Consider the following 26856-nt stretch of genomic DNA (forward strand, 5'->3'; position numbering starts at 1 on the left):
TTCAAGACTGAGGCCAAACAGAAGGCAGTGCATAGGATGGCCACAGGCCAGGTCCTGCAGCCACCCCCTTGCCACACACAGCTGACGGCTGTGTGTGGCAGGAGTGGGCAAGAGGGCGTTGGCTACCCCCCTAAGGTTGGGGGGGGCTGGCTACAGGGTCTCAGCTAACACCATGCTTCTCAGGAGTGAAGTATGTGTGCAGTCGGGGATTGGCCACCAACACGGGTTGGCTGCAGGAACTGGCAAGGCCTCTTAGCCAATGTCATGCCATGCATGGGCAAAGACCGTGCATAGTGGGGGTTGGCAGCCTGCAGGGGTGCCCTGTGACCACTTCTGCATGACGCATGGCTAAAAGCTATCTTCAGTGGGAGATGACTACCAGGGGGGTGTTGGCTGCCCATGATGGGTGAGAGGTCGGTACAGGCTGCGCTGCACAGAAGACTGTGTACGGCAGGGGTTAAGTCATCCATGGGGGATTGGCCACATGACTTGGCTAGAGGTCAGGACCTGTGGCCAAACTACTACTGCACACAATAATTGGTTCCTTACATATTCGTACCATACACTTCATACACTTTCTATTCTACAATTGTAGAAATCTTGCAACAACTAACTCAAGTCTCCAATGACTCGATTGCATCTTCCGTTCGTATTCAGACTACAGTTGTTAAGTCGTTTTATTCTGGCTAAATTTACACATTTCTTATATGAATGCTTTTCAATGTTTTTGAGGATGAGAGTAAGGCTTTCTTAGATGCAGTACCACATTTCCTTATCATCACCTCACCTCATCTCATCTCCTCATCTCTTTTAGTATCTACGCACCTATGATTTTCACGTTGTTAAACAGTAAGGGCGTGGAATGTCCACAATTCCTCTCAATTGGTGATCTGTGCTTCCAAAAGCCTGAATACCTACAGCCTTTATGATGGAGAGGCATTAAAAGACTAAATATACATGAATACATCACAATACCCAACTTGACTCACCAGACCTTCATAACAGATGTCAGTGCTCAGCACACTGCATGCTAAATCCAGTTATAAACTCATTACCAGAGCTGAGAATGTCCCCTGACTCATGACTTCATGATCCCTGACTTTTATGGCCATGCCTGTCTTTCAGACTCAAGGGAGTGGACCTGGGGAAGAAGAAATCAGAGTATGGAGGCATATCCACCTCTGGGAGAGTCACCCTCACTGCCTCGTCTTCCGATAATGGGCGGCGGGTCACCTGCCAGGCGTACAGTGCTGTCCTGAACGAGGCTGTCCTCACGTTCCACCAGCTTAACATCCTCTGTGAGTACCCGGAGCCTAGCGATTGGTGATGGTGGGATGTGTGGTACAGATCTCCGCTGGAGAACAGAGAATGCGGTAAAATTGTACCTGTATCTGCTGTCCTCTTTCCTGATATTCTGGTGGGAGTTACACTTCTATTTCTTGTGCTTCAACTGTGGATAATGTTCCTCTTCAAGTGACGTCAGCTAGCAGTCATTCTCCAATCTTACTATTCTACTGTATTAAAAGGAGTGAGTAGACATTTGTGTGTGCACAGCTCGGCTTTTCCTGTTCACGGAAGAAGTGGCACACCGTATGTCACAAATAAGGACCAATTTATTCAACAAATACAAAAGAGACTTCATAGGTGTCAATCTCATGTGTAAGGGACCTTAAGTGTTGTAATTTATCTAGGAAAACTCACTAATGTATTTTTGGAAAACTCGGCCAGAGGTTTGTGTGTGTGCACCATTGAGGCCACAATGCCCATGTGGGTCCCAACACTTGGTTGTGAAGCCCATAGCCCAACTACAACCTCATTTACTGATTGCAGATTATAAATCAAGGTGAAGCTCTTTCTCTCCTTGCCCAATAGGTGAGCCGCAGGACCTGGGAAAGACACATACCTAGTATGCTACACCTATTGCTAAATGTTCAAGGGGCATACGGTTACCTCTCTAAAACTACCTCTATAGACCATTACCTCAACAAGATAGAAATTGAATTCCCCAAACACCAGTAGCTGATTTTCCATAACACTGTACACCATTAAATCATCAAAGGGTCAAGATGGTTCAAAATAAAACATATAACACTCATTTATCACATTAATATTAACTCAACTGGAAATAATTAAAAATGATTCTATTAAATATAATTAAACTTACTAGTTTACAGTAATTTCCATTTGTTAGTGTTAGTGTTATGTGTAGTGTTATAGGTTAGGTTAAGAGTATCATAGATTATAAAAATTAGCTTATATTAAATAGCAATTAATTTGTAAATAAATATCTAATGATTGCGTAAAAGTTAAGATTACGTTTCATGTTAGGGTATTTATTAGAGTTAGGGCAAAGTATCCCATCCTTGTTTTTATAACAATAAAAACAATGTAATGTAATTGTCAGAATATTGTTTGACATAAATGGTCGTGATTCCCAAAGAATTTCGAAAATCTGAATTCGCAAATTACCACCTACCTGTGAGTGCAGAGTTACAAATTTCTGAAATTCACAAACATTACTAGGAATCTGGAAAGAAACTTGGGCAATGTGTAGATATCCTGGGACAGTTGTGCAACATTGCCTTCGAGTTCATTTTCCTGCTGTGCAGAGTTCTTTATAGCAGAGAACTCCATGCAGGGTAAAGGGATCCTCTGTGTAAATGCACACTGTTTCTCTGTAGGACAAATATTTTCCTCATGGAGAAACCTTTTACCCTATATCCCCAGCAAGTCTAGGGTGATGCATTCTCTTTCCCAACCAGTCCTGTTCCCTTTGTGCGGAGTTATTTATAGCGGAGAACTCAACAAATGGGTAAATGGATCCTCTGTGTAAATGTACACATGCATTTTTCTTTGTAGGGAAATATTTTTTCCTGTGGAGAATCCTATTCCCTCATGTCTCAAACAGATCGGGGGATGATCTATTCCCCTTCCCACCCTTGAAAATGTTTTACGCCAGGCCTTGGGTGGAGTAAAAATCCATATCTTTTCATTGAGGAAAGTGGTATGAGAGGAGTTTGTTAATGTCCACAAGTGTACATTTTGTGGGAGTTCACAAAGTTTCAAGTAACCGCTCCCTGGGACACTTAAAGTACCCATTTTCCTACCCCTCAATTAGGATATATGTGTTGCCGAGCTTGCAGTGTAACATCCGCTCTGTGATGGAAATATCTGCACCCGCATTTGACTTTATGCTTGCCAGGAATCCTTTGTGAATTTCTAGCTGGTATAAAACTGATTTATTTGTTTGAAAATGTATTTTTATGATCAAATTTTCCATTATGAATAGGGCCCACCAGTATCCTGAAACCGTTTCCAAAAATACTTATGCAATGAAGTTAGTAATAGAAAATCTACACCTAATGCAACCATATGTTTGTAAACACCTTGGAGGGTCAGACTTTTCTGTCCCTGAGACTCTGATCAGGAGGACAGACAACTAGCCATTCAATCAATCAATCAATCAATCAGGGGTTTATATAGCGAGCTACTCCACTGTGAGGGTCTCAAAGCCTGGGGGGGGGTGATCGGCAGCTCCGGATCAGTCGAAGAGCCCGGACTTGAGGTCCTTCCTGAAGGTGTGCAGGGTTGGGGAGCGTCTGATGTTCACGGGGAGCTCATTCCAGGTCTTGGCTGCTATGTAGGGGAAGGCTCACCCGCCTCTTCTGTTTCTGCGGATGCGGGGGATCTCTGCCAGTGCGAGGTCGGCGGAGCGGAGGTTCCTCTTGGGTACGTGGAAGGAAAGTCTCTCGTTGAGGTATTTGGGTCCAATGTTGTAGAGGGATTTGAAGGCGTGGGTGAGGAGCTTGAAAGTGACCCTTTTCTCGACGGGGAGCCAGTGGAGGTCTCGCAGGTGTTGGGTCACGTGTTTGTGACACGAAGTTCCGAGGACGTGTCTGGCAGTGGCGTTCTGGATGGTCTGGAGTCTGTGCAGTAGCGTTCTGTTGAGTCCGGCGTATAGGGTGTTGCCATAGTCCAGTCTGCTGGTTATGAGTGCCTGGGTGACGGTCTTTCTGCAGTCGGGGGGGGATCCACTTGAAGGTCTTGCGGAGGATGTGCAGGCAGTTGAAGCTGGAGGATGCGACGGCATTGATCTGGTAGTTCATGGAGTGGGAAGAGTCGAGGATGATGCTGAGGTTGTGTGCGTGGTCAGTGGGAATGGGTGGGTTCCCGAGGGTGGAGGGCCACCAGGTGTTGTCCCAGGCGGAGTTGCAGGATCCGAGGATGAGGACCTCGGTCTTCTCTGAGTTGAGCTTCAAGCAGCTGTCTTTCATCTAGGCTGCCACGTTCTTCATTCCTTCCTAGAAACAGAGTCTGGTGTCTTCGGGATTCTTCATGAGTGAGAGGATGAGCTGGGTGTCGAAGTAGAAGGATACAATGCTGAGCCCATGCTGTCTGATGATGGCAGGAAGAGGGGCCATGTAGATGTTGAAGAGCGTGGGGCTGAGTGATGAGCCTTGGTGTATCCGCAGCTGATATCGGTGGGTTCGGAGAGGAAGGGAGGGAGTCTGATCCTTTGGGTTCTGCCAGAGAGAAAGGATCAGATCCAGTCGAGGGCGGCTCCTTGTATCCCTGCATCGTGAAGTCTGGCTGCAAGGGTGCGATGAGAAACGGTGTCGAAAGTAGCGGAGAGGTCTAGAAGGATCAGGGCTGTGGTGTGTCCCTGGTCGAGTAGCATGCGGATGTCGTCTGTCGCGGCGAGGAGAGTGGTCTCAGTGCTGTGGTTGCTGCGGAATAAAGACTGGGAGGCGTCTAGGATGGAGTTCTCTTCGATGAAGGTGGTCAGCTGGGCATTTACAAGTCTCTCGGTAACTTTGGCTGCGAAAGGGAGGAGAGAGATGGGCCAGTAGTTTTTCAGGTCCGTTGGGTCAGCCGTGGGTTTCTTGAGGAGGGTTTAAGCTCCGCTCGCTTCCAGTCATCTGGGAAGATGTCGGACATGAAGGAGGCATTGATGGTCCGTCCCAGTTCGGGTGAGATGGCGGCAGCGGCCCTGTGGAATATGTGTGGTGGGCAGGGGTCCATAGGGGCTCCTGAGTGGGTTTTCTGAATGCCATTGGAGTCACTCTGGTAGTCCTAGGTACAAGAAGTGGAACAGGGTTCAAGGCAGACTTTAGGAAGCAGAGCAGCCCCTCTGGGTGCAGCAAAGCAGTCCTCTGAAGTACACAGCAGGCCACAGAAGCACACAGTCTTCTAAGAGTCCCTAAGCAGGCCCAGAACGTGAACTGAAGAGTGGGTCTGAGGGTTCTATTTTTATACCTGATGCTTTCTTTGAGGTAGAAGTTTCTAGAGAATTTCCTTTGAAGTGCTTGGGGTTTCCTGCATCACCTGCCCTGGATTCAGCCTAGCTGAAGGCACAATGCACTGGTGTCCTTTTTATAAAGGTAGGGCACAGCCTATTGATTTGCAAGTGTGACTGTGCTCAGCTCCGCTTCCCCATCCTTCAGCAGTGCTTAATATGAGCCAGTGGTTTCCAGGACTCAGCACCAGCACTTATTTTACTGGGCCTGGTCTACAGATGTTTTCACCAGTTGGTGGTGGTCCCAAATTTAAAATGAAATGAAAGATACACCTCACTTGATGAACTGCTTGGTATATCTTCAGGCTGGCCTATGTTGATCCAGGAACTAGGCAATGCTTTTGATGATGTAACCAGGTCTGAACACAGTGATTCGAAGAAGTTCTGTTCTCATCTCACTCTAGTTTTGCCCATTTGTCACTGCGCCTGGTGCACTCTATCCTGAGGCCCTCAGGGCTAAAGTGAAATTCATTCCCCAACCAGCAGCACGCCAGGAGGCTCCCCCACCAGTAATTTACATATTTTGCCCCGGGGAGGTGGCGGTCCCCAGGGCTGTGGTGGAAGCCGTAAGACCTCCCCCGCATACCTTTAAAAGAAATGTCTGCACCTGGGAAGTGGCGGTCCCCGGGGCTTAGACTAGATTTAGGACGGGGGCCCTGTGAGCCCCCCTCCTATGTTTACGCAATGCCCATGAGACCTGGCCCACCTGGGGCCGATAATGAATGAATGAAGCATGGGAGTCCGCGCTTCATTTTAAAAAAATTTTTTGGCCGGATCCAGTGGGAACCCCAGGCCCCAGAAACACCCTGACCCCCTAGGCCTCTTTTTTGTTTACATTAAAAAGATGGGTGTCAACACTTCCTGGTTGAAATGTTGGCAGCCAATTACATTACAGTAAAAGTTTGGGCTCCCAGATATCTCTATTTTTTTAACTTAAATATCTCTGAAACTACAAAACAGATTTACACCAAATCATAAAAAAGCATGCTTGCTGGACCAACAACTAGCTTTCTTCAAAATTTGGTGAAATTCCGTTCAGCAGTTCGGGCTGTAGTCATGTTCAGAAAACGAAAAATCCCTATAGGCATAAGATGGGAAAAATGCATTTTGGGAACCCCCCTTTTTTCTGGGCCCCCGCTTGATTGATCACCCCGAAACTTTCAACACAGCAGCTGGAACAAAAAGAGGAAGTTTTGTGAAAATTTCAAGCGGCGCCAAAGTTATTGGCAAAACAAAAAGAACTTTTTCCTATGGAAACGTTGGTCCTAACTATAACTACCTACTGGCGCTGTCAATTCTCTTGAGCTCCCCCAATGAAATTGCTTGTGAAGTAATTTAAACATTTGTGTATGATGGCATTTTGAATGAGCACTGAGGAAGGCATAGTGCCGAAATGCATTTGCTTTAAATAAAACAAACAAAAGTCCGTTGAGTGCTGAGGTCCTGCTTTTTGGAGCTGCAATATTTTACGTCATTCACCCTTCACGTCTACAGGAAATAGCGCCCGTCCAGAGTTCGGCAGCAAAGGGTGAACTTGGAGCTTTGGAGATATATATATATATATGCTTAAGGATTTACGAGAGCTGGAGATGGAAACTGATGATATGTTAGGCGCAAGTGGGACACAAGGGTCTCTCAGAAACATTGGGGAGAGGGGCACGGATTTATCGGAAACTTGTGCCAAACCAGTTACTCCCTTCAAAATGAAAAGCAAGTTTACACCCATTATGCCTCGTGACGCACTGGACATATTTAATGAACAAATTGTGGCACAGGTCAGAAATTGAACAGGACTGTGAACACGTCCAAAACTAAACTTACAAACCAGGAGAGGAGATATCACCAGCTGATAACAAAATTAAAGCAAGAAAATAAGGTGGTGATAAGGATCGCAGACAAATGCGAAAACATAGTTTTATGGTCTTTGGAGGAGTATTTAAAGGAAGCTAATAGACAGTTAAGTGACCAGGAATGTTACAAAAATGTTCCATACAAAAGTTTAAAGAGACACAAGATCACTCCTTTACATAATTGCTTGCATGGAAGAGCATGGGCCTTCTAAATTGGCATGAATACAAATATTTGAAAAAGGTACATCCGACTATCTCTGTCATATATGTTGTGCCAAAAATACACAAAGACATACAAAGACCACCTGACAGGCCGATAATAGCGGCATGTGATGGGCCCCTCGAACACGTGTTGAGATTTAGAGATTTCTTTCTGCAAGGACATGTTGAAAACCTGAAATCATATGTACAAGAAACTGGGGACTTTATACGTAAAATTGGTAACATCCAATGGAATCAGGAATATTTATTGATAGCCCTGGATGTGTCATCACTGTATACGTGCATTAGAAACACAGATAGCATTCGGGCGGTACAATACTTTGTATCCAATAGACCAATCAAATATACACATCACAACAAAATGTTGTTGAATATGTTGCTCTTTTGTCTGGAAAACAATCTGTTCATGTTCCATAACCAAATGTACCAGCAAACGCAAGGGGTAGCCATGGGGGCCAGCTTCTCTCCCAGCTATGCCTGCTTATTTATGGGCTGGTGGGAGGAGCTGGTCCTCATGCGAAAGTTTGAACAAGAGTACACATCAAATGTTATCTCTTGGATGAGATTTATAGATGACCTTTTCATTATATGGTGTGGAACTAAACAAAGTGCGGTTGAGTTTATAGATCAAATTAGCAACAATGATATTAATCTAAAATTTACTTGAACTATAAGTAAGGAAGAAGGGACATTCTTAGATGTACAGGTTAAAGTGGCAGGCAACAAACTATCTACATCCTTGTTTAGAAATCCCACTGCTGGTAACACCCTATTGCACGCTACGAGCGCACACCCTATACATCTTAAAAATAGTATCCCCTATGGGGAAATGTTGTGCATCAGGCGTATTTGCAGCGATAAAGAGGATTCTGACAACAAACACACTGAATGCCGCACTCGTTTTTTAACCAGAGGCTATACCACTGATATAGTAGATGCAGCAATAGTTAAATCCAAAGCAAGAGCACGGGACGATTTATTAGAGCATTCTGCTAAAAGCAGGAACAAAATAAACCCTAATAATAAGACACAGGAATCTACCAGGCTTATCCTGGCTTTCTCCAAACAGGAGAAACAATTGAGAGCGATACTTAGACGTAACTGGCCCATTGTACGAGATGATCCTATCATTGGCATACTTTTAACTCCAAATCCAGCTATTGCTTGAAAAAAAACAGCCAGTATAGGAAATGCTCTGGTTAAAAGCAACATGGAGGAAGTAGCAAAAGGAACATGGTTGACAACCAGAAAGGGATATTTTAAGTGTCCTACATGCAAAGCTTGCCAATATGGTGCAGACACAACTTCATTTCAGACTGTATTCAACACGAGATTGCTAAACATAAAACAGTTCTTAACATGCAAATCAGACTATGCTGTTTATGTTTTAGAATGCAGCTGTAAATTGAAATATATAGGCAGCACAAAACTAGCCGTACATAAAAGAATATTACAACATATAAGGGCCATAACAAACAATGACTCTACCTATCCAGTGGCAAGGCACTTTAAAGAACATAGTAATAGTGACCTAAAACAACTCAAATATTATGCAATCAAAACAATACTGCCACAAAAAAGAGGGCGAGATAGGGAAACCATGTTAAGACGTCTAGAAACGAAATATATCCTAGAATTTGACTCCAAACAGCCGGGGGGCCTGATTACCACTGAGGACCTGCATACATTCCTATATTCTCCTAGAAATGTTATCAAATGTAATACAGGATACCACACTGTATATTGAATATGAATACAAATATGGCTATGAAAATGTATCTTTAAATGGAAAATGCATCCAGAAAACAGTAAGAGAGTATACATGCTAATATCAAAGAGGTTTTTAAATTATGTATGTATTTATTCATTTTAGCTAGGCGATTATTTATTCCATATGACTTTGTATGTATATTTTATGTATATTTTATGTAAGACATGTAATTAATATATGGTCAAAAAATCGGCTGCTACTTGAAATAATGTATTCATGAACTGACAAAATCCTCTATAGTAGTTAAACAAATCCCTGATAGCTTTTTTTTGATCTGGCAGTTCATGGAGTGGGAAGAGTCGAGGATGATGCTGAGGTTGTGTGCGTGGTCAGTGGGAATGGGTGGGTTCCCGAGGGTGGAGGGCCACCAGGTGTTGTCCCAGACGGAGTTGCAGGATCCGAGGATGAGGACCTCGGTCTTCTCTGAGTTGAGCTTCAAGCAGCTGTCTTTCATCTAGGCTGCCACGTTCTTCATTCCTTCCTAGAAACAGAGTCTGGTGTCTTCGGGATTCTTCATGAGTGAGAGGATGAGCTGGGTGTCGAAGTAGAAGGATACAATGCTGAGCCCATGCTGTCTGATGATGGCAGCAAGAGGGGCCATGTAGATGTTGAAGAGCGTGGGGCTGAGTGATGAGCCTTGGGGTATCCGCAGCTGATATCGGGGGGTTCGGAGAGGAAGGGAGGGAGTCTGATCCTTTGGGTTCTGCCAGAGAGAAAGGATCAGATCCAGTCGAGGGCGGCTCCTTGTATCCCTGCATCGTGAAGTCTGGCTGCAAGGGTGCGATGAGAAACGGTGTCGAAAGTAGCGGAGAGGTCTAGAAGGATCAGGGCTGCGGTGTGTCCCTGGTCGAGTAGCATGCGGATGTCGTCTGTCGCGGCGAGGAGAGTGGTCTCAGTGCTGTGGTTGCTGCGGAATAAAGACTGGGAGGCGTCTAGGATGGAGTTCTCTTCGATGAAGGTGGTCAGCTGGGCTTTTACAAGTCTCTCGGTAACTTTGGCTGCGAAAGGGAGGAGAGAGATGGGCCAGTAGTTTTTCAGGTCCGTTGGGTCAGCCGTGGGTTTCTTGAGGAGGGTTTAAGCTCCGCTCGCTTCCAGTCATCTGGGAAGATGCCGGACATGAAGGAGGCATTGATGGTCCGTCCCAGTTCGGGTGAGATGGCGGCAGCGGCCCTGTGGAATATGTGTGGTGGGCAGGGGTCCATAGGGGCTCCTGAGTGGGTTTTCTGAATGCCATTGGAGTCACTCTGGTAGTCCTAGGTACAAGAAGTGGAACAGGGTTCAAGGCAGACTTTAGGAAGCAGAGCAGCCCCTCTGGGTGCAGCAAAGCAGTCCTCTGAAGTACACAGCAGGCCACAGAAGCACACAGTCTTCTAAGAGTCCCTCCGCAGGCCCAGAACGTGAACTGAAGAGTGGGTCTGAGGGTTCTATTTTTATACTTGATGCTTTCTTTGAGGTAGAAGTTTCTAGAGAATTTCCTTTGAAGTGCTTGGGGTTTCCTGCATCACCTGCCCTGGATTCAGCCTAGCTGAAGGCACAATGCACTGGTGTCCTTTTTATAAAGGTAGGGCACAGCCTATTGATTTGCAAGTGTGACTGTGCTCAGCTCCGCTTCCCCATTCTTCAGCAGTGCTTAATATGAGCCAGTGGTTTCCAGGACTCAGCACCAGCACTTATTTTACTGGGCCTGGTCTACAGATGTTTTCACCAGTTGGTGGTGGTCCCAAATTTAAAATGAAATGAAAGATACACCTCACTTGATGAACTGCTTGGTATATCTTCAGGCTGGCCTATGTTGATCCAGGAACTAGGCAATGCTTTTGATGATGTAACCAGGTCTGAACACAGTGATTCGAAGAAGTTCTGTTCTCATCTCACTCTAGTTTTGCCCATTTGTCACTGCGCCTGTGCACTCTATCCTGAGGCCCTCCGGGCTAAAGTGAAATTCATTCCCCAACCAGCAGCACGCCAGGAGGCTCCCCCACCAGTAATTTACATATTTTGCCCCGGGGAGGTGGCGGTCCCCAGGGCTGTGGTGGAAGCCGTAAGACCTCCCCCGCATACCTTTAAAAGAAATGTCTGCACCTGGGAAGTGGCGGTCCCCGGGGCTTAGACTAGATTTAGGACGGGGGCCCTGTGAGCCCCCCTCCTATGTTTACGCAATGCCCATGAGACCTGGCCCACCTGGGGGCCGATAATGAATGAATGAAGCATGGGAGTCCGCGCTTCATTTTAAAAAAAAATTTTGGCCGGATCCAGTGGGAACCCCAGGCCCCAGAAACACCCTGACCCCCTAGGCCTCTTTTTTGTTTACATTAAAAAGATGGGTGTCAACACTTCCTGGTTGAAATGTTGGCAGCCAATTACATTACAGTAAAAGTTTGGGCTCCCAGATATCTCTATTTTTTTAACTTAAATATCTCTGAAACTACAAAACAGATTTACACCAAATCATAAAAAAGCATGCTTGCTGGACCAACAACTAGCTTTCTTCAAAATTTGGTGAAATTCCGTTCAGCAGTTCGGGCTGTAGTCATGTTCAGAAAACGAAAAATCCCTATAGGCATAAGATGGGAAAAATGCATTTTGGGAACCCCCCTTTTTTCTGGGCCCCCGCTTGATTGATCACCCCGAAACTTTCAACACAGCAGCTGGAACAAAAAGAGGAAGTTTTGTGAAAATTTCAAGCGGCGCCAAAGTTATTGGCAAAACAAAAAGAACTTTTTCCTATGGAAACGTTGGTCCTAACTATAACTACCTACTGGCGCTGTCAATTCTCTTGAGCTCCCCCAATGAAATTGCTTGTGAAGTAATTTAAACATTTGTGTATGATGGCATTTTGAATGAGCACTGAGGAAGGCATAGTGCCGAAATGCATTTGCTTTAAATAAAACAAACAAAAGTCCGTTGAGTGCTGAGGTCCTGCTTTTTGGAGCTGCAATATTTTACGTCATTCACCCTTCACGTCTACAGGAAATAGCGCCCGTCCAGAGTTCGGCAGCAAAGGGTGAACTTGGAGCTTTCGAGATATATATATATATATATATATATATATATGCTTAAGGATTTACGAGAGCTGGAGATGGAAACTGATGATATGTTAGGCGCAAGTGGGACACAAGGGTCTCTCAGAAACATTGGGGAGAGGGGCACGGATTTATCGGAAACTTGTGCCAAACCAGTTACTCCCTTCAAAATGAAAAGCAAGTTTACACCCATTATGCCTCGTGACGCACTGGACATATTTAATGAACAAATTGTGGCACAGGTCAGAAATTGAACAGGACTGTGAACACGTCCAAAACTAAACTTACAAACCAGGAGAGGAGATATCACCAGCTGATAACAAAATTAAAGCAAGAAAATAAGGTGGTGATAAGGATCGCAGACAAATGCGAAAACATAGTTTTATGGTCTTTGGAGGAGTATTTAAAGGAAGCTAATAGACAGTTAAGTGACCAGGAATGTTACAAAAATGTTCCATACAAAAGTTTAAAGAGACACAAGATCACTCCTTTACATAATTGCTTGCATGGAAGAGCATGGGCCTTCTAAATTGGCATGAATACAAATATTTGAAAAAGGTACATCCGACTATCTCTGTCATATATGTTGTGCCAAAAATACACAAAGACATACAAAGACCACCTGACAGGCCGATAATAGCGGCATGTGATGGGCCCCTCGAACACGTGTTGAGATTTAGAGATTTCTTTCTGCAAGGACATGTTGAAAACCTGAAATCATATGTACAAGAAACTGGGGACTTTATACGTAAAATTGGTAACATCCAATGGAATCAGGAATATTTATTGATAGCCCTGGATGTGTCATCACTGTATACTTGCATTAGAAACACAGATAGCATTCGGGCGGTACAATACTTTGTATACAATAGACCAATCAAATATACACATCACAACAAAATGTTGTTGAATATGTTGCTCTTTTGTCTGGAAAACAATCTGTTCATGTTCCATAACCAAATGTACCAGCAAACGCAAGGGGTAGCCATGGGGGCCAGCTTCTCTCCCAGCTATGCCTGCTTATTTATGGGCTGGTGGGAGGAGCTGGTCCTCATGCGAAAGTTTGAACAAGAGTACACATCAAATGTTATCTCTTGGAGGAGATTTATAGATGACCTTTTCATTATATGGTGTGGAACTAAACAAAGTGCGGTTGAGTTTATAGATCAAATTAGCAACAATGATATTAATCTAAAATTTACTTGAACTATAAGTAAGGAAGAAGGGACATTCTTAGATGTACAGGTTAAAGTGGCAGGCAACAAACTATCTACATCCTTGTTTAGAAATCCCACTGCTGGTAACACCCTATTGCACGCTACGAGCGCACAACCTATACATCTTAAAAATAGTATCCCCTATGGGGAAATGTTGTGCATCAGGCGTATTTGCAGCGATAAAGAGGATTCTGACAACAAACACACTGAATGCCGCACTCGTTTTTTAACCAGAGGCTATACCACTGATATAGTAGATGCAGCAATAGTTAAATCCAAAGCAAGAGCACGGGACGATTTATTAGAGCATTCTGCTAAAAGCAGGAACAAAATAAACCCTAATAATAAGACACAGGAATCTACCAGGCTTATCCTGGCTTTCTCCAAACAGGAGAAACAATTGAGAGCGATACTTAGACGTAACTGGCCCATTGTACGAGATGATCCTATCATTGGCATACTTTTAACTCCAAATCCAGCTATTGCTTGAAAAAAAACAGCCAGTATAGGACATGCTCTGGTTAAAAGCAACATGGAGGAAGTAGCAAAAGGAACATGGTTGACAACCAGAAAGGGATATTTTAAGTGTCCTACATGCAAAGCTTGCCAATATGGTGCAGACACAACTTCAATTCAGACTGTATTCAACACGAGATTGCTAAACATAAAACAGTTCTTAACATGCAAATCAGACTATGCTGTTTATGTTTTAGAATGCAGCTGTAAATTGAAATATATAGGCAGCACAAAACTAGCCGTACATAAAAGAATATTACAACATATAAGGGCCATAACAAACAATGACTCTACCTATCCAGTGGCAAGGCACTTTAAAGAACATAGTAATAGTGACCTAAAACAACTCAAATATTATGCAATCAAAACAATACTGCCACAAAAAAGAGGGCGAGATAGGGAAACCATGTTAAGACGTCTAGAAACGAAATATATCCTAGAATTTGACTCCAAACAGCCGGGGGGCCTGATTACCACTGAGGACCTGCATACATTCCGATATTCTCCTAGAAATGTTATCAAATGTAATACAGGATACCACACTGTATATTGAATATGAATACAAATATGGCTATGAAAATGTATCTTTAAATGGAAAATGCATCCAGAAAACAGTAAGAGAGTATACATGCTAATATCAAAGAGGTTTTTAAATTATGTATGTATTTATTCATTTTAGCTAGGCGATTATTTATCCCATATGACTTTGTATGTATATTTTATGTATATTTTATGTAAGACATGTAATTAATATATGGTCAAAAAATCGGCTGCTACTTGAAATAATGTATTCATGAACTGACAAAATCCTCTATAGTAGTTAAACAAATCCCTGATAGCTTTTTTTTGATCTGGCAGTTCATGGAGTGGGAAGAGTCGAGGATGATGCTGAGGTTGTGTGCGTGGTCAGTGGGAATGGGTGGGTTCCCGAGGGTGGAGGGCCACCAGGTGTTGTCCCAGGCGGAGTTGCAGGATCCGAAGATGAGGACCTCGGTCTTCTCTGAGTTGAGCTTCAAGCAGCTGTCTTTCATCTAGGCTGCCACGTTCTTCATTCCTTCCTAGAAACAGAGTCTGGTGTCTTCGGGATTCTTCATGAGTGAGAGGATGAGCTGGGTGTTGAAGTAGAAGGATACAATGCTGAGCCCATGCTGTCTGATGATGGCAGCAAGAGGGGCCATGTAGATGTTGAAGAGCGTGGGGCTGAGTGATGAGCCTTGGGGTATCCGCAGCTGATATCGGGGGGTTCGGAGAGGAAGGGAGGGAGTCTGATCCTTTGGGTTCTGCCAGAGAGAAAGGATCAGATCCAGTCGAGGGCGGCTCCTTGTATCCCTGCATCGTGAAGTCTGGCTGCAAGGGTGCGATGAGAAACGGTGTCGAAAGTAGCGGAGAGGTCTAGAAGGATCAGGGCTGCGGTGTGTCCCTGGTCGAGTAGCATGCGGATGTCGTCTGTCGCGGCGAGGAGAGTGGTCTCAGTGCTGTGGTTGCTGCGGAATAAAGACTGGGAGGCGTCTAGGATGGAGTTCTCTTCGATGAAGGTGGTCAGCTGGGCTTTTACAAGTCTCTCGGTAACTTTGGCTGCGAAAGGGAGGAGAGAGATGGGCCAGTAGTTTTTCAGGTCCGTTGGGTCAGCCGTGGGTTTCTTGAGGAGGGTTTAAGCTCCGCTCACTTCCAGTCATCTGGGAAGATGCCGGACATGAAGGAGGCATTGATGGTCCGTCCCAGTTCGGGTGAGATGGCGGCAGCGGCCCTGTGGAATATGTGTGGTGGGCAGGGGTACATAGGGGCTCCTGAGTGGGTTTTCTGAATGCCATTGGAGTCACTCTGGTAGTCCTAGGTACAAGAAGTGGAACAGGGTTCAAGGCAGACTTTAGGAAGCAGAGCAGCCCCTCTGGGTGCAGCAAAGCAGTCCTCTGAAGTACACAGCAGGCCACAGAAGCACACAGTCTTCTAAGAGTCCCTCCGCAGGCCCAGAACTTGAACTGAAGAGTGGGTCTGAGGGTCCTATTTTTATACTTGATGCTTTCTTTGAGGTAGAAGTTTCTAGAGAATTTCCTTTGAAGTGCTTGGGGTTTCCTGCATCACCTGCCCTGGATTCAGCCTAGCTGAAGGCACAATGCACTGGTGTCCTTTTTATAAAGGTAGGGCACAGCCTATTGATTTGCAAGTGTGACTGTGCTCAGCTCCGCTTCCCCATCCTTCAGCAGTGCTTAATATGAGCCAGTGGTTTCCAGTACTCAGCACCAGCACTTATTTTACTGGGTCTGGTCTACAGATGTTTTCACCAGTTGGTGGTGGTCCCAAATTTAAAATGAAATGAAAGATACACCTCACTTGATGAACTGCTTGGTATATCTTCAGGCTGGCCTATGTTGATCCAGGAACTAGGCAATACTTTTGATGATGTAACCAGGTCTGAACACAGTGATTCGAAGAAGTTCTGTTCTCATCTCACTCTAGTTTTGCCCATTTGTCACTGCGCCTGGTGCACTCTATCCTGAGGCCCTCAGGGCTAAAGTGAAATTCATTCCCCAACCAGCAGCACGCCAGGAGGCTCCCCCACCAGTAATTTACATATTTTGCCCCGGGGAGGTGGCGGTCCCCAGGGCTGTGGTGGAAGCGGTAAGACCTCCCCCGCATACCTTTAAAAGAAATGTCTGCACCTGGGAAGTGGCGGTCCCCGGGGCTTAGACTAGATTTAGGACGGGGGCCCTGTGAGCCCCCCTCCTATGTTTACGCAATGCCCATGAGACCTGGCCCACCTGGGGGCCGATAATGAATGAATGATGCATGGGAGTCCGCGCTTCATTTTTAAAAACATTTTTGGCCGGATCCAGTGGGAACCCCAGGCCCCAGAAACACCCTGACCCCCTAGGCCTCTTTTTTGTTTACATTAAAAAGATGGGTGAAATGTTGGCAGCCAATTACATTACAGTAAAAGTTTGGGCTCCCAGATATCTCTATTTTTTTAACTTAAATATCTCTGAAACTACAAAACAGATTTACACCAAATCATAAAAAAGCATGCTTGCTGGACCAAAAACTAGCTTTCTTCAAAATTTGGTGTAATTCCGTTCAGCGGTTCGGGCTGTAGTCATGTTCAGAAAACGAAAAATCCCTATAGGCATAAGATGGGAAAAATGCATTTTGGGAACCCCCCTTTTTTCTGGGCCCCCGCTTGATTGATCACCCCGAAACTTTCAACACAGCAGCTGGAACAAAAAGAGGAAGTTTTGTGAAAATTTCAAGCGGCGCCAAAGTTATTGGCAAAACTAAAAAAACTTTTTCCTATGGAAACGTTGGTCCTAACTATAACTACCTACTGGCGCTGTCAATTCTCTTGAGCTCCCCCAATGAAATTGCTTGTGAAGTAATTTAAACATTTGTGTATGATGGCATTTTGAATGAGCACTGAGGAAGGCATAGTGCCGAAATGCATTTGCTTTAAATAAAACAAATAAAAGTCCGTTGAGTGCTGAGGTCCTGCTTTTTGGAGCTGCAATATTTTACGTCATTCACCCTTCACGTCTACAGGAAATAGCGCCCGTCCAGAGTTCGGCAGCAAAGGGTGAACTTGGAGCTTTGGAGATATATATATATATATATATATGCTTAAGGATTTACGAGAGCTGGAGAGGGAAACTGATGATATGTTAGGCGCAAGTGGGACACAAGGGTCTCTCAGAAACATTGGGGAGAGGGGCACGGATTTATCGGAAACTTGTGCCAAACCAGTTACTCCCTTCAAAATGAAAAGCAAGTTTACACCCATTATGCCTCGTGACGCACTGGACATATTTAATGAACAAATTGTGGCACAGGTCAGAAATTGAACAGGACTGTGAACACGTCCAAAACTAAACTTACAAACCAGGAGAGGAGATATCACCAACTGATAACAAAATTAAAGCAAGAAAATAAGGTGGTGATAAGGATCGCAGACAAATGCGAAAACATAGTTTTATGGTCTTTGGAGGAGTATTTAAAGGAAGCTCATAGACAGTTAAGTGACCAGGAATGTTACAAAAATGTTCCATACAAAAGTTTAAAGAGATACAAGATCACACCTTTACATAATTGCTTGCATGGAAGAGCATGGGCCTTCTAAATTGGCATGAATACAAATATTTGAAAAAGGTACATCCGACTATCTCTGTCATATATGTTGTGCCAAAAATACACAAAGACATACAAAGACCACCTGACAGGCCGATAATAGCGGCATGTGATGGGCCCCTCGAACACGTGTTGAGATTTAGAGATTTCTTTCTGCAAGGACATGTTGAAAACCTGAAATCATATGTACAAGAAACTGGGGACTTTATACGTAAAATTGGTAACATCCAATGGAATCAGGAATATTTATTGATAGCCCTGGATGTGTCATCACTGTATACTTGCATTAGAAACACAGATAGCATTCGGGCGGTACAATACTTTGTATCCAATAGACCAATCAAATATACACATCACAACAAAATGTTGTTGAATATGTTGCTCTTTTGTCTGGAAAACAATCTGTTCATGTTCCATAACCAAATGTACCAGCAAACGCAAGGGGTTGCCATGGGGGCCAGCTTCTCTCCCAGCTATGCCTGCTTATTTATGGGCTGGTGGGAGGAGCTGGTCCTCATGCGAAAGTTTGAACAAGAGTACACATCAAATGTTATCTCTTGGATGAGATTTATAGATGACCTTTTCATTATATGGTGTGGAACTAAACAAAGTGCGGTTGAGTTTATAGATCAAATTAGCAACAATGATATTAATCTAAAATTTACTTGAACTATAAGTAAGGAAGAAGGGACATTCTTAGATGTACAGGTTAAAGTGGCAGGCAACAAACTATCTACATCCTTGTTTAGAAATCCCACTGCTGGTAACACCCTATTGCACGCTACGAGCGCACACCCTATACATCTTAAAAATAGTATTCCCTATGGGGAAATGTTGTGCATCAGGCGTATTTGCAGTGATAAAGAGGATTCTGACAACAAACACACTGAATGCCGCACTCGTTTTTTAACCAGAGGCTATACCACTGATATAGTAGATGCAGCAATAGTTAAATCCAAAGCAAGAGCACGGGACGATTTATTAGAGCATTCTGCTAAAAGCAGGAACAAAATAAACCCTAATAATAAGACACAGGAATCTACCAGGCTTATCCTGGCTTTCTCCAAACAGGAGAAACAATTGAGAGCGATACTTAGACGTAACTGGCCCATTGTACGAGATGATCCTATCATTGGCATACTTTTAACTCCAAATCCAGCTATTGCTTGAAAAAAAACAGCCAGTATGGGAAATGCTCTGGTTAAAAGCAACATGGAGGAAGTAGCAAAAGGAACATGGTTGACAACCAGAAAGGGATTTTTTAAGTGTCCTACATGCAAAGCTTGCCAATATGGTGCAGACACAACTTCATTTCAGACTGTATTCAACACGAGATTGCTAAACATAAAACAGTTCTTAACATGCAAATCAGACTATGCTGTTTATGTTTTAGAATGCAGCTGTAAATTGAAATATATAGGCAGCACAAAACTAGCCGTACATAAAAGAATATTACAACATATAAGGGCCATAACAAACAATGACTCTACCTATCCAGTGGCAAGGCACTTTAAAGAACATAGTAATAGTGACCTAAAACAACTCAAATATTATGCAATCAAAACAATACTGCCACAAAAAAGAGGGCGAGATAGGGAAACCATGTTAAGACGTCTAGAAACGAAATATATCCTAGAATTTGACTCCAAACAGCCGGGGGGCCTGATTACCACTGAGGACCTGCATACATTCCTATATTCTCCTAGAAATGTTATCAAATGTAATACAGGATACCACACTGTATATTGAATATGAATACAAATATGGCTATGAAAATGTATCTTTAAATGGAAAATGCATCCAGAAAACAGTAAGAGAGTATACATGCTAATATCAAAGAGGTTTTTAAATTATGTATGTATTTATTCATTTTAGCTAGGCGAATATTTATTCCATATGACTTTGTATGTATATTTTATGTAAGACATGTAATTAATATATGGTCAAAAAATCGGCTGCTACTTGAAATAATGTATTCATGAACTGACAAAATCCTCTATAGTAGTTAAACAAATCCCTGATAGCTTTTTTTGCACACATCCCACTCAAGCACTTTAAATTCCGACACGAAATTATAAATTGTTATAATCGCAATATAAACTTCATACCAGCCGCGAAAAGGTTTAGCATTATGCACATGCGAACAGGGCTATAAATCAACTTGGACGTTCCAACGGAATTTACTTCTACAACCAGATTATATTCAGTTTATGTCTAAAGTTATCCAGGAATTTTTTGAGTTAAATAATGAATCGGCCTCAGTTCCAGTTGTCTGGGACACATTCAAATCAGTAATACGGGGAGAGACACTAAAATACGCTAATTTTCAACTTAAGAACAAGCGTGATAAATTTAGAAGGGATTGTGATATGGTTCTACATGCAGAGACACGGCTAGCTGAATGCATCAAATCGAATAGCGATATAGATGAATCCCAACTTGATTTATCGATTAAACGCAGCTCCGTTTACGCTCACATAGCTGATCAAGTAGCTCTACAGCATATTCAACATCGGACTGAAAGTTATGAATTGAGTGAACAAACCGGAAAAGTCTTAGCACAAAGATTACGCCAAAAAGCCACTGATAATCAGATTCTTAAAATTCAAGATCTTCACGGGGGCTTTAAAACCTCCAAAGCAGATATACTTGCAGCTTTTAATGAATTTTATCAACTGTTGTATCATCAACCAGATAGTGCTTCTGATCTTTCTTTAAAACACTATCTTGATAAGATTAATACTATAGAAATGTCTGCAGAACATGTGGAGTCTCTCAGTGCTCCAGTCACCTAGGAAGAGATTGAAGTAGCTATTACTGGTCTTGCTGTTGGAAAAGCCATGGGTCCTGATTCCATTCCTCTGGAATTCTATCGAGTATTTAGAGGAATTTTAAAGCCAGAACTAATGAAGATTTTTTGTTCGGCTTTTGCTGGCAATCCACCTGAATCATGGTCTTATACTACAATAGTAATTTTTAAAAAGAAAGGTAAAAACAGCGAAGAATTAGGCTCATATCGACCCATCTCTTTGATTTCCACCGATAGCAAAATTTATTCCAAAATTCTCGCTAATAGACTGAATCCACTGATGCCGACCCTTGTGTCTATTAGACAACATGGCTTTATAGTGAAAAGAGACACTACAGACCATGTTAAAAAAATAATAGCACTATTAGACTGGGCCCAGATCTCTGAATCCCCGGTTGCGGTGGCCCTGTTGGACGCAGAAAAAGCACTCAACAGGGTCTCCTGGGAATTTCTTTGGTCTGTCATGCTCTGGATGGGCTTTCCCATCTCATATATTAATGCAGTGAAAGCCCTTTATATTCAACCTAAAGCTGCCATAAGAATAACCAACTCTCTTTCTAAGGGCTTTGCGATAACAAGGGGGACTAGACAAGGTTGTCCCTGTTCCCCCTTGCTGTTTGCTTTATATCTTGAACCATATCTTCGTAATCTATTCTTGGCGTCCGATATTATACCTGAAAAAATTTATACTAATTTATTTAAAATCTTCGCCTATGCGGATGATGTTGCCGTAACTACCATAGATATCAGTCGTGCATTACCAAAAATAACTCTTGTGGCCGAAGAATTTGGTGTGCTATCTGGTTATAAATTAAATCTAGCCAAAACTCAATTGATTCATTCTAATTTTGGCCGACCTAATGAATTGGTTTTTGATCTGGAAGCCCAATATCTGGGGATAACGATCTCATCCAGGGTTGATGAGATTGTACGCTTAAACATTGAGCCTGTTCTGAATTCCTCTAATAAAACTCTTGAGAGACTAAATAATTTGCATTTCTCTCTTTATGGTCGAGTCAATATTATTAAAATGCTAATTTTACCAAAGTTTCTATATTTATTTCGAACCATACCACTCTTGTTCCCGGCATATTACTTCACAAAAATTGATAGAATGATCTCCAGATTTTTGTGGGGGTATCACCGCTCTCGTCGAGCGTTGAAATGGTGTTTCTTGCCCAGGCTGAAAGGGGGGTGGGGTGTCCCTAATTTTCGGCTGTACTATTGGCTCATTTCTCTAAGATTTATGGGTATACTTCTTTTTTCGGATATAGTTACTGAAGATTCCGCTTATCCCTCAGTCTATGAATTACTGCTAGGTAAGGCGGCTCCTCAATGCTTAGTCAAAATCATCGAACCTAGTTATTATAAAAAAACTAAATGTAAGATTATTTTAGCCTGTGCTACAATTTGGCGACAATTTAGGAATACAATTCTTGGTTTGGGTGAAATTAGTTACTATTCTCCAATATTCAATAATTCTGCCTTACCTGCGGTTTGTCATGACCAAATCATCAGAACATGGTTTTTTTCAGGAATACAGATCTTGGTAGATTTATATGAAGAGGCTCAATTCTCTTCATTCTCAGCTCTCCGAACTAAATATGGTTTACCACAATATCATTTTTTTAAGTATCATCAGATTCGAAGTTTCCTAGAATCGAAAAGTCTTCTTATTAATTCTTGTATGAACTCTAATAAGATATTAGAAATTATTAGGAAAACAAAGAAAACAGGCCCAGCTTATCAAATGATTATTAATCAACTTGATGATGATTTATCCTCTGTAGAGAGCAAATGGCTAAGGAAGCTAGATTTAGTAGATATCGATATAGGAAGATCAATCGATATATCCATGAAGGTACTCTTTAATGGATCCCTTCAAAGTTAACATTTTATGTCTGTCTTCGATCTTTATTACTCTCCCGCTAAGATAGCTAAGTGGAAGGTTGGCGGCGAATCCAGATGTAATCGCTGTAATGAGGTGGATGCGGATTCTATCCATATGTTTTTTACATGTGAAAAACTTCGCCGGTTTATTACTGATATTGAATTTTTTATTAATAATAATCTCGGATTAGTTGTGAAACTCTCTCCTGAACTGGTCATTTTTGGTGTTCAAGCAGATCAGTCTGGGATAAGACCTACTGCTGAAGAAGCTTTGTTGTTTATTTGTATGTCCGTTTTCCGCTTCTGCATCACCTCTCGCTGGATTGATATTGAACCCCCGACTTTTCATCAATGGCAATGCAAGCTACTTTCCATTTTTCATATAGAAATGGCTATGTATAGGCTCAAGGGGATAAAGAAAAAAAGGCAAGGACTAAAAATTTGGGATCCAGTCACTAAATGGATGTAAGAAACTTTCCCTATTTTTTTGTACTTTTGCTGTCTGTATTTTATTTATATTACGCTGGCTTTCTTTTACATTGCTCAATGTATGACTGTTTGTTGATGTAAAACTCTAAATAAATTAAAAAAAAAAAAAAAGCATTATGCACTTCATTCATTTTTTAATTCATTTTTTAGTTCATAATGCACCTTACATATCAATATAAATATTTTTCGTTTTTATGATGAGTTTTAATAATAATTTTTGTATTATGCACATCGTCACTTTAGCTATAAATATTGTATAATAGCAGATGGTGATGATTTTCACTTTTATTATGGGGACATGCACTTTAACTTTTAAGCCATCAACTGGTTTTATGTTAGGACCACTTAAAATGGATTTAAGCTGTAATAAGTGTCCATTTCATGAAGAAAATACATACGGTCCTTTTAACTGTTGACAACATACTTCAAACGTAAATGGAATATAAACGCTGATTTTATAGGTTGTATAAAATTGTTCTTAAATTGGATCCTATAACACATTATATGATTATAATGATTATTAATATCAAAATGGGATTTTACCAAGGATATAGTATGTTGTCTATCTCTATTTGACAAATAGTTAGCACTAGCACTTTTAAAAAGCGTGTTACACTGTCTCAGCCCTGTCATGTGATCAAGGCCGTAAACCGGCCGAAACGCGTATATATAGAGGGCGTCAATTGGCAAAATGAGACCTCAGATCCCAGCATGCATTTGAAAATGAACTTCTACCAAGGGAGGAGCACTGAAAACCCCCAATTACGGAAGCACGCAGGGGAAATGCGGTAGCCATAAATCACCTCCGCTGACACGGCCTCTGAGGAGATGCAAACAGCGGCATCGAAACGCGTCAGGCCATGGACTTCAAAGGGATGTTAAGCTGCCTGCTTGGTTTAAATAGAGTTTGTTACTCACCTGCAGTATTGTGCGGCCTCAAGCTTCTGGGTGTTTTGCTTCCGCAATTTTGGTTACATATATATATATATATTCACTGAAAAAAACATAGGTTTCAGGGGCGTTATAGTTAGCTGAACATTTCCCTCATACAAAAACCTAGAAATTCCCCTATTATAGTTAGTTCAGCTAACTATGACTCGTGCCCCCGCAATGCACTGCTGATTACATCACATATTACATCACTCATGACATGGTCAGTGACATCACTGATGACATCACTGATGACATCTCAAATGACATCACTGATGACATCATCCATGTGATAAATTAGTGCATCTTCTCACACCCTAATCTAACCTTTGATACACCGACTCAAAATTTCAGACGGCCATTTTGAAAACCATAGATACTCCAATACCAATATCTACATACCCACTCATTGACTCTTAGGTCTACATACACCTCCACTCACTCACCTGTACAGTCACTCATACTTACAGTCACTCAGTACAGGACTATCATATGCATTTATACACCTATATAGACACTCACACACCACCAATCATCCATCGAGGTACTGACACACCTAGTCAGTCATGCAAATAATTAATCACAGTCCAATTTACTCACCTATACAGTTATACACACACAAGTTCACTTACTCATAAAAATACTACCACATTCTTACGCTCTTATACAATTACTGATACAAGCACTAGCTCATACATACACTCACTCTCACAATCACACACTCTCACATATAGCCAGTTGTATACTCTTACACACATATATACTACCTTTCACATATGTAGTTACTGTCACATGTACCACTGAGATATACATTCAATCACTAACACAACCATACACACACTCACCCACCCATGCAGTCCATCACAGATGCACTCTTAAAACCATGCACCCATAGAATCACCCACTCACACATCTATGCACAGTCATACACACCCTACCCACACAAACACTCAGGCACCCATGCAGATACTCAGACAACCAATCAATAACCCATATAGACACTAACTTAGCTATTCAAAAAACCATGCAGCCACTTATACACCAACAGATAGACAGATACAGACATTCACACAGTTTAGTCACTAGTCTGCAGTAAGATACGTTTAATGACTCACTTATAGAGTCAGTCACGCACCTACTAAATCATCCATTCACACACTTATACACCCACTCATTCTTCCATAGGCCTTTCCCTATATATATTAAACATATTTAAATTTTACAGAAACACAGACTCACTGGATGATGTCATCAGTGATGTCATTTGAGATGTCATCAGTGATGTCACTGACCATGTCATGAGTGATGTAATATGTGACGTCAGCAGCAGTGCATTGCGGGGGCGCGAATTATAGTTAGATGAACTAACTATAACGGGGGAATTTCTAGGGTTTTGTACGAGGGAAATGTCCAGCTAACTAAAACGCCCCTGAAACCTATGGTTTTTTCAGTGAATTTCTAAGGTTTTTTAAATGCCAATTCCTAACTATAACGTGCATGAAACCTATGGTTTTTTCAGGTAATTTCAAAAGTTTTTTAAATGCTAACTCCTATCTATAACTTATCTCTAAAGCTATGATGTTTAATGATTTTCATTGGATTTATACATTTTTGTATTTCAGTGTTTCAATTCCTTTAATTATGTTTTTTTAAATACTTTTTTATCACCATTTTTTTGACTTATTTTTTCAATTAATTCTTTTAAAATTTAAAAATATTTTTTTTTATTGTTTTTTTTTAAATTGATAATTAATGTTTGTTTTTTTTAATGTTTTTTAAAATATTTTTTAAACTATATTTTCATTTTTTTTTTTCATTTTCAGTTTTTTTTCCTTGCATCCGCGCAACCAACGCGCTAGGAACCGCACACCCAACGCAAGAGAAACCGTGCACCCAACACGTTAGGATGCGCGACTCCTAATTTTACCGTAAAAAAAAAAATAGCCCCTATCACTAATTTTTATTATCCCCGGGGAGCCCATCCCCCGGGGTTTATTAAACAACGTTGGAGACTGTGGGGGGAGCCCCAACGCCCCCAGGGTCCCAGCGTCCTTCGGGAGCTGGCATTCCTTTTCCACATGGGGAGCTGCTGACATGCAGCTCCCCGTGTGGAAAAGCAATATCGTTTGGATTTTGAAAGAGAGAGCAGGTTTCCCTGCTCTCTCTTTCAAAATCCTAATGAAGTTTGCTATGGGAGGGCGGGAGAAGTGAGTCGAAAACTAGTATTGAAAATTTCGTGAGGATCAAGCAACACCAAAGTTATTAGCAAATGAAAAAACACTTTTCTTATGGAAACTAGGTCCTAACTATAACTACCTACAGTATGTAAGATATATATATATATATATATATGGCCCCCTTTGATCAATCTCCATGAAACGAAAGTGCTAGATTTTTGATAGTTTGTGCATGGAAAGTTTTGTGGTGATGTCTCAACCGATGGCTGAGAAAAAATGGGGTCCTAAAATGCTAAATCCCCATGCATTTTCCATAGACTTCTTTAGGTAGGGCTACAGCAAAAACTGGTAAATGGAATTACACCAAATTTGGCAAGAAGCTTGATCTTGGTCCACAGATTGTGCATTTTGTGATTTGGTGTAAATCCATTCAGTAGTTTTTTGAGAAATTAAGGTTAAAAAATAATTGTATATCCAGACTTTTCAGTCTGCAAGACTCTTGAGAGACTCTCGCAGGAGCGCCAATTCAAAAGTGGAGCGGTCTGAAGCAGCT

At 42.2% G+C, this 26856-nt stretch overlaps 1 protein-coding gene across 2 annotated transcripts in view; it reads left to right on the forward strand.

The window, feature by feature from the left end:
* Positions 1–26856, forward strand: part of NPHS1 (NPHS1 adhesion molecule, nephrin) — a 526308-nt gene that overhangs the window by 387309 nt on the left and 112143 nt on the right. For both annotated transcript variants that reach the window (XM_085615945.1, XM_085615944.1), the window contains exon 17: positions 1126–1298. In XM_085615945.1, coding sequence (XP_085472071.1) covers positions 1126–1298 — 173 coding nt within the window. The remainder of the gene's footprint in view (positions 1–1125; positions 1299–26856) is intronic.

This window comes from Triturus cristatus, chromosome 7 (assembly GCF_964204655.1).
Source record: "Triturus cristatus chromosome 7, aTriCri1.1, whole genome shotgun sequence".
Lineage (NCBI taxonomy): Eukaryota > Metazoa > Chordata > Amphibia > Caudata > Salamandridae > Triturus > Triturus cristatus.